This window comes from Streptopelia decaocto, assembly GCF_964273445.1.
Source record: "Streptopelia decaocto genome assembly, chromosome: 7".
In the NCBI taxonomy this organism is placed as follows: Eukaryota; Metazoa; Chordata; class Aves; order Columbiformes; family Columbidae; genus Streptopelia; species Streptopelia decaocto.
The window spans coordinates 64,797,682-64,812,375 of NC_138661.1; the positions used below are offsets into that span (position 1 = coordinate 64,797,682).

Sequence of the window (14,694 nt, forward strand, 5' to 3'; positions counted from 1 at the left end):
ATCCAAAACCCAAATATTTAAGCCTATGTTTTTACAACTGATGAACTTGTAACTGAACAGAGTCTGTTAATTTGATTTTGAAGAAAATACCCATGTGCTTAAATTAATCAATTTAATGACAATCCATGTAACTAAATTACGGCATGGGAGTGACTAAAATTACAGCAGTGAGGAAAAGTGAGCTGGAATGTTTAGATTTGGGTCATCTTTTCCCAACGTTTGCATTCACTTTTACAAAGACAGATGTACCCAAGTCCCCGCAAGACACTCGCAAGCCAAACTGCAATATAAGACGGACGACACTGAATGACACGGGGACTTCACGACAAAAAGGACAGGCCTGGAAGGCAGTGGGAAAAGCAGCATGCCAGAGGGATGCTGAAATGCAAGTGAGAGTTTAGATTGGTAGCAAAAAAAAAAAAGTCAAGATTTTCAAATTGCCCTTTGGCAAAGAAACGAGGGGTGAAAAAAAAATACCCCTTCAAACCAAACGAAGTTCCCAGTAACAAGAGCAACACCAAAAACATGCCAACTCTGCCGTATGCCGTTCTCCAGATTGATTTTGGCAGATCGATGGGGTGTTTGAGGGGACTCTCACTGGCATGTCTTAGTGTCAGTTCACACCTGAACGATGAACACAGCAGAGGACTCAACTGAGCACAGTCTGTCACAAAACAATTTGCTTCACCGAGATGGGCAACAAAACCTACAGCCTTGTGCACACTCCTGTCCTGAGACAGCATTACCTGTCCTGCCTCCTGGGCAAAGTATTGCGGCAGAATTTGGGGCTAGCGGCGGGGGAAGAAAGAGGGCTAGAAGAATCAGTCCAACAAGACACAAAACAAGAGAAGGAATATTAGAATGAAAAGAGGAGAGAACAGAAAGGAGTTATAATAAAACACAAACAGAAACCCAAACATTATATTCAGTGGTAATTTTCTCCATTGAGATGCAACTCCAAAAATTTTGCGACATGACTGCAGAGTTACACATCAGGATAAAGCTGATTTCCTAGGCTTGCAAGGGTACTACTGCAGGTCATTGTCCGGTTTATCCCAATGTTAGCTCAAGGTGCTGTTAATGCAGTTCTGACGCTGAAAAATCCGTCCTGTTCCCTCCTCCCTGCTCCGTCTGTTCCCAGCTCCTGCTCTGTCCACACAGACACCGATGGATCTCATCGTGTAATGAGCTGGGGAACTGATGAGTCCAAAATACAATTCAGGTGATCATTTTTCAGTTGGATCCATCTCCCAGTTGGGTTCACTAAGCATCCACATGAATGCCTGTCCCAAAACACTGTGGGGAGCAGCTGGAGACGGGACAGGGCAGCAGGGAGAGGCCAAGGAGGGATCGAGTGAGCAGGGGGACCAGGACGTCTCTTTTCAGCACGACACCCAGTTTAAGAGCTTGTCAAATGGTTATAAACAAGAAGTTTAATGAGAAACAGTTGGTTTCTCAAATCAAAATTATATTAATGATAGAGGGTTTTTTTAAATATCACTATCAGATCAACTAACAGGAGATCTTTGGAAGGATAACATATAAAATTCAAATATTAGGTATATTATGGTAGCAAGAAACGTTGTCATGTTGGCTACCACAGCAAATTAAAAGTCTCGCCCAAACCCATTGTCTTGCTCTGAATTTGGCTCCTTGCCTGGAACAGCTTCTTTGTATGTTCCAGTAACACCATTCTGTATTATCTTGCAAGAAGCACAACTTGATTTGTATCTGCAGCGTCGGCTACTGCTGCCAGGACTTCATTCACGTTTGAGATACATAAAGCCTAATGGAAACGAGAGAAAAACCTACTAACCTTTCAGACAACGTAGTCTTAACGCTGTTGGTTCGCACAAAGGGAGTCAGAGAATCATCTTTAGAGGCTGGAATCAAGCCAGTGGAGGAGTTGTGGCTCAGCCCGCCTCCACTGCTCAGAGAGATATCGATGGACTCGCAGCTGGTGTGAAGGCTGCTGACGGACTGATACCCAATGCCATCCTTGCTGACAGCAGAAGAGCTGCTGGCGTTGGTGCCCCACGTTAAACTGTTGGAAGGAGCCGAATGCGCTGAACTGGGACTAGAAGCTAGTGGAGACTGGTTCATATCGGGGTTTTTACTATACAGAGGGCTGCTGCCCCCGCTGCTCAGCATCCCGCTGCCAGATGGTGAATCCAGGTTACCCTGCTGGTTCATAGTGGCGTGAGGATTGGAGATGACTACCGAGTTTTTCATATTTTCTGCTGTTGTGATGGGAACTTGTTTATTAGGCTTGCCACCGAAAAGTCTGTAAAAAAAAAGACAACGTGAAAAATACATAAGATGGAATATTAAATGCAATGATACTTTTTATCTAGAACATACATCTTCTTAGCTTCAGAAAACCAACATTAAGTAAATGATGCTAGATTGGACATAACTATAAAATTATGAATCTCCTTGTGTTCACTCCGCCTTCAATTAAGCCCAGAGACAATTATGATAGCTTCAAATCTGTCTTAGGTGTGTTTTCTCTGAATCAAACACTACTTTCACAAAGCTAAAATACAGCTTCAAAGAACTAAAATACAGCCATATCATCTTCTGCTCCTTAAGGAAAAAGGGTATCAGAGAAACACTGCACTGATTAATCTAAGGTGTGGAATATTAGAGATGAAAGCTAGTTGTCCAGGTAAATTCAGTGCAAATCACTGAATGACCTGCACAGAACCAGCTTTTGCTGGGATGTAACAGGAAGAAAGTATTTACTGGCATCAAATGTAGGTTTGTCTCATTTCAGGAGCCAAGCTGGCTGAAAACTATTTTCTTGGAGTGTAGAATGAAATTTTACCTGGTTTGGCATCTGGAACTGGCTCAGTAAAAGACTGAGTGGCAGAACTAACGCAAAAGAGGGGACACAACAGTGTGGTTGGAGGGGATGACTGCAGCTTCTCCAACAACTGCACCACCAATGAAGAGGACACTTCGGTTCCCTCATTAACAGCTGACAGAAAAAGTTCTCCAAAGCGCACAAGTGTCTTAGGAGTAAATATGCTTATAACCAGACTATCAATCATTCTAAAACCGATCCTCAAAATTATGGAGGAAAGGTAGCTTTTGACTCTTGCTTCAAACATCCACCCCAAGGTGTTGCTTCTGTTTCTGCCACTTAGCTCCTGTCACCGCCTTTGGAACTTCAGTGTTCCTCACGGATAACGATATGGATTTGCTTTTTTCTTATCAAAAGTGTGGCATATTGGGGATGAAACCTTTCAAAGCGCGTGTCTATCAGATTATAGTCCTCAGAATAGAGGACTACAGCACTTCTATACAAGAGCTCCTGAAGACTTTTGAGTGGCTATGCACCACGCAGAACTTCCTCTGCTTTTGATTACGTCCAGGTTGTCTGTACAACACATGCACACCAAGTCGCTTTGCCCAACACCTCCCAGAAGCACAGGTTGTGTAATATATCTGGGCACCCACATGTGCAATAAGTGCAGTGATGCCCAGGTGCTGCCTGCAGCTCCAGGGTACCTGTGCAAGATGCCTGAACAGGTTTCAGCTGGGTGGCTGCTGTTGCGTACTTGCCACAAAGCACCTGGATGACACCGCTGGATCAGGCTGAGATGCTCATCTACACCTATCTCATAATCCAGTAATCCTCTGTGCCATGATCCTCTCAGCACGTGGTGCAGACATTCACAAACCACCACAGATCTGGCAAACTCGGTTCACCTGGACACCACACCTCACTGATTAGGAGACGCTGACTTAGACAAGTCAGTCTGAATGAGAAAACCCATTCCTGTTTGGATTTAGAGACACGTAGAGTCTAGGCTTTATTTATAATAAATGCTATTAGAGTGAGTATGAAGAAAAATGTCAAATCATACTCCAATGATGCAAGGCCTTCAGCAGCAATACCACCTTAGGGTATCCCTGTTCCTATGCCATTGCACACCACCTCTTCAGTTGTACCAGGGGAACTGTAATCTTAAAGATAGGATCCTATAGTTTTAAAACAACCCAACCGCCCACGCAACCATTTTAAAAGCTACGCAGTCTTCCCCAAGCTGTTTCACAGCACCGCTAATACAACTTAAAGGCTGCTGTGGCACAAACAGAAACGTGTTGCTGCCAAAGGCAACGTCTGGTGGAACCATAATGTCATAACAAGCACCTTCAGGAGAGGACGCAGTCTGGAGAGTGTTCCTTTCAGTCCAACCCAGCAAGACAGTCACATCAATCCAGAGATTAACTCTGGAAACACATCCCCTCCAAGGAAGGACATCTTTTTGCTCCTATTTTTGACATATCTGAGCTGTTTCTTGGGTCATGCACATCTCTCTTTAACCAAAAAGCAGCATATTGTTCACTGCAAAGCATGAAGACCCAATTTAATTAAAAAAATGTATCAAGATAAAAGGATGGTTTTGCTTAAGGGACATGGCAGATACCATAATACCGGAGCTAAAGGGAATACTGAGAAAAAAACAGACAGGGATGGGTCTCATGGCAGAATTATAGGATTTCACTGTTTATGGTAGCATAGAAGTTATGTAAGTTTGCAGACTTGGAGTTAAATCTGTATCATTACAACGGTACGGGTTCTCATTTATTGTATAATATTAAACAATTACAGGGCCGAGAGGAAATATGCAAGAAACGTATGCAACTCATCTCAATTTACTATAAAAATTAAGCTGAAAATCGTCTTAATTTTCATTCTAGAAATAAGCAGACGAGGCCAAATTCAACTCTGATGCATTTCAATACTTGACTATTTAGACAATCTAGTGAAAATTCAACAGTGAAACTGTAAGTCAACTAAGGGAAATAGTGAAATGGAGCCTCAGTGCCTTCTCTTTGAAGTGTCATGTATTTCTAATGTAGTGCTTCAATTAACATGGCTTGCAATGTGGCTTATAGTAACAAAAAAAATTCCAATCAAATTTCAAGATTAATGTGCCTGAGGCTTGCAACACTGAAAATTTACATTTCTCATGGGCTACACTATTAAAACGAACGGTCTAATGGACTTTTTCTTATTAAGTAACCATTGATGGAATTTAAATGTTCCAAAGGAAATGGCTTATCGAATGATAAACAGGAATAATATACAGGGAGTGTCTTGAATTATCCTCACATAGGTTCTTCAAATAAAACCACCCATCTAAAAAATTAAACAATTCACAGTTTTTTACAGCTTTAGCCTAAGCTGCCGTCACAGCCATTATGCTTGCGCTGGAGCCTCAGATGGAATGTGGCTTTCTCACATCACTGGAAGCAGGATGATGTAGCATAATTGTATGGGTATTATGGGCGTCAAGACAAAATGAGATGCAAAACACCGAAACTTGAAACAGACAAGCTACTCAATGTCAAATTAAATTGAAAAATAATACTAACGAAACTTGTCACCAATATCAAGGCTTTGATGCACACTGCATCAACAAATCAGTTCCTGACCAACTCAATATTGTTAAAAGCATGTGTGGAGCAGTGGTGGAGAAACAGAAGACAGGTAAGATATTTGTTTAAAGAAAATATATTAAAATAAGAAAATTCAACCCAGTTTGGACAGTAAGTTTACTTAGGGTTTTTCTACACAGTCAAACAACCTGATGTTATGAGTCTCAGAACACATGGGTCTAATCCACACAACTAAAAGATCGGTTTGGGTTTGGCACGTGAATCTAAGTGTGGTAAGTCAAATTATGCATCTGTCATAATGAAAATCTGCAATAACCCTCCTGTTGTCAGTTTAGAATTTGATCCATCACTGGGAGTATTTCCAGGTTTGATACACATACATTAGTGCAAGAATTCTCTAGGAACCTTCAGTAAGAAAACTTTTATTCCTGTGATACCTGCACGGATAAGGCCTTTGGGTATGATTTTTGTAACAAAGAGACTCATATTACAATTGCCAAACTTTCTGCCAGACCGTTATTTTCTTCCAAATGTTAAATTTTTACTGCTGCCACGTGACGTACTGAGCATTTACAACACTGGCCAACCTGTTCACGCGAAATTAAATGTAAATACAAAGACCTTGATGTAGGACACTAGATAGTAAGTGCTCCACAAAACACAGCCAGGCCTGGCTTGAAGAGTCCTGGTCATTCAGCTCCGACTAACATCATCGCACGATCAACGGATTTATTGCCTACCTGCGCAAAGTGGGAGAGGCCACATCGGGGTACTTGGCTCCTTGCTGGTGGGTACTTGGGGCTCCGCTAGCAGCAGTCTGTGATGCAGGGTTCACTTTAACAGAATTACATGAGGCCACGCTTTCGTTGTCAGACGAAATCCCTTTCTCTTTATCAGTCTGGTTGACTAATCCTGGCAGAGAGCTCCCAAGGATTACCTTGGCAGGCTCTCTCATTTTAGGGACAGGCAACCCAGCTGACTTGCTGCTTACGTTGGAGTCTATGCTACTTGTGCTAGATCTATTCCCAGCTCCACTTCTGCTACTGGATTTACTGGGACGGGGTAAACTACGGTACTGAAGATTAGTTCGGGCGCTAAGTGCTAAGTAGCCATCATCCTGGTTCTGTGAGCCATCAACACTAGTCTTCCGACCAGTGGTCCTACCCATGAGTCCAGATGACTTTGGGATTTTTCCCAGGGTAGCCGATCTACTGGTGATAGTTGCCCCACTGGCAGTGATTATAGTCATGCCTACGGCTGACCCGCTCTGTTTCTTAAATCCAAATGTATTAGCATTAGCAGCAGTTGTTCTAGAGTTACTTGTGGGAAGCTTTTTGGATTCATCACCACTGCTGCGTCCTGCATCTGATGGGGAACGTTTAACATGTCCAGCTTTAGGAGATAGTCTACCCTTTTCTGATACCTTGGCGTCATCAGTTTTCCCTACAAAAATAGAAAAAGAATTCTAATATTTAATGACTTGAAAACATCAAGCAAATGATGAAACTCAAAGCAGCATGAAAAGCAAAAGCGTGTTAGCCACCGGAGTGTGGTTAGAAGTTATGAACTAGTCTGCACTGGACTTACATGCCACTCTAGTGACTTACACATGCAGACTTGCCAGAGAAAGTATGTGGTGTTTGCCCTCGAGAATATGAAAAGCAGAACAGTCTTATGTAATTATGACAGATAGGAAAAAAAACATGTTTCCCTCTGTAGCTGCCACATATTGATCCTTTTTTATCGTTAGACAGAAGTTGTGTTAGACCATTAGTACAATTTTCCTAAAAGGCATTGCTCAAGAAAGCATCCAACTTCCACTTTTTCATGTACAATTGCGTACACAACCAGATAAGAGGAGAGATATTAACTTATATTACTTGGTTATGCAAAATCAAGGCAATTTTCATTCACACAGCTGCAAGTGCTAAAATTGCTAAATACATTTATAAAAAAATCCAGAACTTAAGAGTGTTTAGTATAAATTAACATGCTGGTTTAGTATTGGGGGTGGGGGGGAATCTCCTAAACCACACATACTTTATATTCTTGAAGTTAACCATGACTTCAAAAGCTGAAGTTATATTATTTATTTTTCATATGGCAAGATTGTGTCAAATAAATAGCTTGGCTTAAGACCAGAGTTGTCAGGAAAACACCTTTCATGGTGTACTAATCCAAAATATGCATTTTCAAATGAACAGAAGTAGAAATGCAGACATACGAGGTGCTGCATAGCCTAAAACAATACCTAAAAATAAAGACAGGATTACCTGAAGTTCAGGTTCTGCCTCTGGAAAGTATTTAAACTGTTTTCATACCGAACACACTTTTTGGCTTGTTTACATCTTTACACCTTTTCTCACCTGTTCCAGGTGTCTTTAATGTGCCTGAGGTGGTTGAAGGTTTAGTCCTTGGTGTGGTGATGCCAACCTGAGCTGACATGCCCCGTCGCCAGGAGCCCGTCTGCGAAATAACAGTGTTCTTCCTACCAGAAGTGCTCTTATCAGATTCATCCGACACATCAGAGGGATTCCGCCTCCATTTAGATCCTGGCTCCATTTTTATGCCGCTATCGGATCCTCCGTCTGATTTCTTGACTTCATCACCGGACCACAAGGAATTCCGCTCGACCTGGGAATGCTTCTCTGCATCAGTCTAGGACAGATAAGCAATTGTAATACAACCTTCAGAGCGAGCCTTTCTTTTAACAAGCTTCACAAATGAGAACTGTCAAAATGATTAATAAACTCAGCAGTCACCTCTGAGTACCAACAAACATAATATGCCTTTGAGAAAGAAATGTCGCAGCAAGAAATGAACCCCAGCAATGACATTTCTTAAAACTACGTTAGGGGAAAAAAAATACAAAAAACATAACAGTCGTGCCCCTTATGCCCCTTAGAATGAAAAAAAGAAAAAAAAGGTGGAAAAAAAAGCACTTCATTTATAAAGGACATATTCAGCTCCATGACATTTATAATCCTCCATCTCGAATTTCTGATGAACCCTTTTACTGTAATGCCAAAGGAACGTTTCAAACCTGTGCAGCCAGCTTTCCTTTGTTCTTGCTGCTTTGCTATCTCTTGTCTGGCAATCTGATCTCCAGAGCATAACGAAGCAGCTTTTTGAACAGATTTGAAGATGTAGAATGCTGTTCATTCTAATCTAACATATTAGGAGGACACCCAAGAACTGAAGAAAAATAAATCCCCAACAACTTTCTAACGATACTCAGGTCTGACTTAAATACACAAATTACATTTGTTTTTAATTTATATTCAACACCTACAAACATTTTTTCCCTATTCCTTATACAGATTGATTGTGCTGACAGTCTTTTATGGATAATTTTGCAAAAATCAACACAAAATATAGAATTTTCTCATTAGCAAGTCTTTTCAAAATTCTCAGAGATGCTTGAATTAAATCTATTACACTATATATGTAATATATTCCCAATACATTACGGTTTCTATTGTTGATGATTACTCTTGCAGAATTCTACTCCTGTCAAATGCTGCTGATTAATTTGGGCAAATTTCGCAACACCAATCATTGTTGAGGCATTTTCCAACCATCACAGTATCATGAAAGGGTCTGCCCATTTAACAGTGCATTATGAAGCTCCCAAGGAAAAGCTGGTGAATTTTGGCAAGATGTTGGGTGCCACCTCTTCCTTGCAGCCTCACTAGAAGATAAATGTACTCAGTACCTGTGCAGCAGTTGAATGGTAATACCACTTAAAAGTTAATTATTTTAAATGCCCCAAAGCATTAAGGCGCACAACCTTTTACTCCCTTTGGATAACCAGAAAAGCACAGCAGAAGAAAGGAAAGGATGCATGATCGTTTACCACACTTTCATCAAAAATGCTTTATTTTATTTGTAAGTTCCTAAAGTACGTTTCAAGTTTATGACTTTTATTTGCTTGCCAGATCACACCATTAATATTAAAGCATCTATGGGGGTTGTGGTTTAATTTCCTCTGCTTTTTACTGTAATTACTTTTTTTTTTTTTTTTCTTTTTAAGCCTGAAAAACGAGTCTAAGCAATGAGCATGTGAAAGCTGACACCACACATCATAATCATCTTCCTTCAGTCACGTGAAATAGTTAGGGCCTGGGTTATTTGTCTGCATATCGAGCCATTAGACTATGAAGCGTTTACTGAATTACAGATTTAGATATTGTTTTCTTGTACTTTCCTCGTGTTATGCAAATGTTGTTTCCCTGCTTCTCCATTCCAAGAGAGCAACTCAGCACAAGGTTTGGGGATGGTTCCCTTTCTATTTACGACCCTTGGTAGGTGCGTAATAAATTCACAGCGCTACTGTCTTTGTGTCCTGTGTTTCTTTAAAATCATCATTTCATGTAAATTTACAGACCTTGGAAAAAAGCACAGGCAAGAGTAACAAATAATCAATGAACAAAACCATATCATCATCCCTCACATGCTCTCATTGGTACCGTGCTTCAAGTACCTCATCTGGAATTGCTTATTTACACTGTTAGTGTTCAAGAAATACGTCAATTTGCTAATAAAGGGCTTATTCTAGTTTTGGTTGACTACGAAATATTCCTGTACCTTTTACGTTCCCTCCCTTCACATGCGTAAGAATAGCGCAGTCTCAAAAGAGAGAACAGCACTACAAGAAGTCCTCTACCTTTGCTCTCTTCCATTTCATTCCACCGCTACACTCACAGCCAAAGGTTTTCTGTAGGCTTTGAAATGCTGCAACATCCACCCTTGGAGCCCTCCGGCCAGAGACGTTTCTGTTTAACAGTAAACACTGAGAACGGCACAGAAACATGACTAAGGAATCAAAAGCAAAACAGGGTGAAACTTCGGGATTGCAGCTGAAACCCCACCTGCCCGAAAGGCCTGGAGTGGGTGAAAGTGGAAATGCTGTTTGCTGGAGGTCATGGCAAGACGTGGCGAGCCCATCTGGGAGCAAGCTCTGCCATCCCACTGAGCTGGGAGGAGCAGTAACCACCACGATTTCACAATTTATTCCTCCAGTTTTGGAAATCTATTCATGCAGCTGTGAGCAGACGAAACGCAGCCTTGCTCCAATTAAACTGAGAAGTCATCTTGATGCAACAGCTTAAAGATGCTGCTGCTATCTATTGAGAGGAACTATGTCTTTTCCTTTCCATCTTCAGATCTTTTTAGCACTATGTGAACAAGATTATTACTTGATCTCTTCCATCTTATTTCGGTTAAATAAGTTATTTTCAAATGTCCACCAGGTCTTAAATTTCTCCTTAAAAATATGTGCATGACATGACTTCAAAGGCAGCTCTGTATTAAAAGGTAACATATCTAAATCTGCGAGATATCAGAGAGAAATACAAGGGCCCCAAAAGCAGTATGGCTTTTGTGGTCTGGCACTTGGCACAATCAGAGCAAGACACAAGAACGTGGTAAGGCAAATTCTGGTTCCAATCACCGACCTGTTCAGAACCAACTTGCAAACATCCTCACAGAATTGTTACAAAAAGAGGCTACAACAATGAATGCTTATGGAGTTAATATAGTATCTTTAAGTCCTGCTTCTCAAAGACAGAGAAACTACCGCTTCTGGAGTATGGGGTACCCAGCAGCTCTGAACAATCTATTTCTTAGCAGAGACCTTTTTCCTACCATGTCTTCTTCCTTTGCAGAGATGATTCTGCATAAGTTACTGATTTTATCAGCAGACACTGACATGTCAGGGCTCTCTCCCTTTGATGTTGCTGTATTATTTGGACTCCCAGTTGCACATGTATTAGCTTCAAGCTCCCTCTTTAATTAGCTGAAATCCAGCTTCTCTACCACCTCAAAAAGACGTGGTAGAATCACAGCAGCTTAAAAGTTAAGTGCTGCTATTAAGGAGAACCAAAGCAGTGGATACCCTGAGAAGAAAAGTCCACATCCCTCTGCAGATGTCTGCCAGTCCTTTGTGGTTCACCACACGGGGGAATGCAAACCTGGGCACAGGCCTTCACACAGTACCTCCAGGTAACACAGAAAATATATATATATATATATATATGGATATATATTAGTCACTGTTTCATGAGCTGTGAGGTCTACTTTGGGCAGCAAAAAAATCAACCCTGCAAGCTATGCTTGGTTCCATCACTCCAAGTTATTTTCACTCCCTTGGTTGAGACGATTAGGATATTCCATTCAAATGAAAACAAAGTATTTTATGGATAATAATTTGCAGATAACAGTAATATCTAGAATAAATACTGTCAGCCATGAAAAATGAGGAGAGAAGCAGGTCACGGACACTAAAAAATCTGCAAACGCAACTTGTAGTGACTGTGCTCTACTGTCTGCACAACCTTCAGCTGCTTTTGTTCTGGTGTATGTCTGCACCCTCTTGGATGCTGTAAGCATTGTGGAGGAGGAAGAGGAGTTCGTCAACACAGATTTCGATCTCTCAGAGGTGTTTCCAAGAATCTGATCCATCAGAAGACAGAAGTCAAATGAGTTTCTATTTTTTTTTCCTTGGTTAATGTTTAGTCACGTCTCCCTTTTTCTCTTTTCCTTCAATAGTATTACAATGTTGAGACAGGAACAATTGTCAAAAAGGACTTCTAGTTGTCTACGTTACTCTGTTACATACCGAAAAACACAGTTCATAGATCTTAACTCCTCTCAACTTGTATGGGACTTGTATTAGCAGTTTCAAGCACACATGCAATCGCTGATACACAACCAGAGGCTAACTGGAAATCTTTAATGTAGGCTCAAATATGCATTTCGTGGCAAGGGAACAAAGAGTAATATATGCTTGCACCACAGTCCTGTAGGCAGAGTTACAGTTCACAGCAACCACACGTGTACATTAAAACTGAAGTTAAAACCAGGTTTAGGGTCCGGTCATGAATAAAAGAGGATAGAAACATGAGAGAAGGTCACAGCGACATCCCTTTCACACAGCACCTGAGTCCCTCGAGCAGATGGGTGTAAAAAGAACAAGGCTTGGCTTCTTACTCACCCACTTTTCCAAATCAAATTCTATACATTTGGAGGAAAAAAAAACCAAACAGTTTATATTACTGCAAATCTCTGTACTATGCAGTTTAATTGATGAGTGTAAAACTGCTCGATACCTTCACTTGTTATACCCTCTTTGGCTCTGTGATGTCTGAGAACAAAACGTACGTGTAGGCTGCTTGTGGGCATAAAATTTGCCCTCCTAGGAAATGCTGCCAAAAATACAAAGTCTACAGTAACACACAGCTCTGGAAGTTTAAAAAAATGTATTTAATTTGCCTAGCATGCTTATATTTCTGATGGAAGTGTAAATAATCTTCGCACCTTCATGTCGACTTAATTGAATTCTATTATTCAAGAAAAAACATAATATTTTTTCTAGAGCTAAAAAAGAAATCCCATCTACTGATCACGTTTTCTGTACAGCAGTGCCGCCAGCAAGGCAGAACTCATTTGTTGCCACACCATCGGAACAGAGATGCCACGGATTCCATGCACAAAAGAAATATGAATAAATGCCACATACAACAAGGTGGTTACTATTGCTTGACATTGCCCTTTCACTGACACCATCTGTAGTGAAGGTTGTGCACTCAGGTTCATCCAACTTAATTATACCTACTGCACAGAGAAAAGAATAAATATCAATGTTACTTGTTTAAACCAGAAATCTTACCTGTGCATCTATGTTTTTGCGGGAGGAGGCAGGTGTGTTGGCGTAGGAGCTGATAGAGGAGCTGGTGTTAATGTCATCGGTACTGAGATTATCTATGGTGTCACTGATCCCACTGCTGACAGAGCTGCTGTCATCCCAGCTGGAGAAAAAAACAACAAAGGTAGAAAACAAGGGGCAAAAGACAACACATCATTCAAAAGGAGAAGTATTATTTCTATGAGCCTTATCCTACCTGCGACTGCCAAATTAAAATTGTACGCTCATTTTCCTAACCTACCTTCATTGCACTTCCAAGTCTAAATTCGTACAGCTCATTGACTATCTGACTGTCACACAGCAATGATGAGGGGTCTGGAGCATCTTTCTTATGAAGAAAGACTAAGAGAGCTGGGGCTGTTCAGCCTGGAGAAGAGAAGCTGAGAGGGCATCTCATCAATGTTGATAAATATCTCAAGGGTGGGTGTCAAGAGGATGGGACCAGACTCTTTTCAGTGGTGCCCAACGACAGGATGAGGGACAACGGGCACAGACTGAAGCACAGGAGGTTCCATTTGAATATGAGAAGAAACTTCTTTACTCTGAGGGTGCCAGAGCCCTGGAACAGGCTGCCCAGAGAGGTTGTGGAGTCTCCTTCTCTGAGACATTCAAACCCACCTGGACACATTCCTGTGTGATCTGCTCTGGTGAACCTGCTTTAGCAGGTGGGTTGGACTGGATGATCTCCAGAGGTCCCTTCCAACCCCAGCCATTCTGTGATTCTCTATTGGAAAGTTTAGTTGTACAAATGGTACATAACCATGCCGAGCCACACAACACATCTTTTTCAAGGAGATCTATTAGCAGCTTAATACTCAGGACCACCATCTTTCACCGTGTGACAGCTTCAACGTTTTCTAGTGAATGAGAAAGACTAACTGGAAGTTTAGGATACAGAACGCACCCACAAAAAATGTCCATGCCTGAAGCAACTTGAGTGTTGGAACAGACAGAATCAAAATGATCTAAAAGTCAAGCCGGATGCTGCACTCCAAAAATGCCCGTAAAAATAATCTGCTTAAGGAAGGGATTTATAAACTGGTTTACAAGTGCTCCATCTCCAAGAATAATAAAGCTTGGACTGAAGCACGGTCCTGGAAGTAGCTCTGCAAAGGTATTTCAGTCCACTGGTGGATAACTACTGCTGGAAATAAATAAGCACATATTTCATAGATCGTTTTTGAAAGCCAGCAGTAAAAGCCCATCTCCTGGCAGCTCTCCAGCTGTTTATCACCACAGCCTCAGATTTTGGGAGCTCCAGACGCTCCTCCCTATTGCATTTCTCTTTGCTTTACAAACTTATAACAAAGAGATTGCAGTGAGTTTTTTGTCTGTAGAGTGGAAGCCATTCGCAACTTGATATACTGGATATTTAATATATGCATTTAAAATTGTAATTGAACTATGTAAAGAAAGGCAATCTGTATCTGGTTTCTTGAGTTTTCTTCACAGCTCCACCACTGACTTACTAAATAGCCTTACTATATAACCTTTGGCCACTTTGAAATGAAAAGCAATTCATTTTTCTAAGCATTACAAAACAGCTGCCCATATGGATTTTAACAATGCTTTCATAA

At 41.1% G+C, this 14,694-nt stretch overlaps 1 protein-coding gene across 9 annotated transcripts in view; it reads right to left on the reverse strand.

Moving 5' to 3' along the window:
• The window catches only part of NAV2 (neuron navigator 2), a 210,849-nt gene that overhangs the window by 39,463 nt on the left and 156,692 nt on the right, over positions 1 to 14,694 (reverse strand). For 5 of the 9 annotated variants that reach the window (XM_082058912.1, XM_082058909.1, XM_082058914.1 and 2 more), the window contains 5 exons: positions 13,082 to 13,220; positions 7,779 to 8,070; positions 6,153 to 6,855; positions 1,817 to 2,284; positions 747 to 812 (listed from right to left, as the gene is read on the reverse strand). In XM_082058912.1, coding sequence (XP_081915038.1) covers positions 747 to 812; positions 1,817 to 2,284; positions 6,153 to 6,855; positions 7,779 to 8,070; positions 13,082 to 13,220 — 1,668 coding nt within the window. The remainder of the gene's footprint in view (positions 1 to 746; positions 813 to 1,816; positions 2,285 to 6,152; positions 6,856 to 7,778; positions 8,071 to 13,081; positions 13,221 to 14,694) is intronic. The other 4 variants (XM_082058913.1, XM_082058911.1, XM_082058917.1 and 1 more) reach the window with 1 other exon arrangement.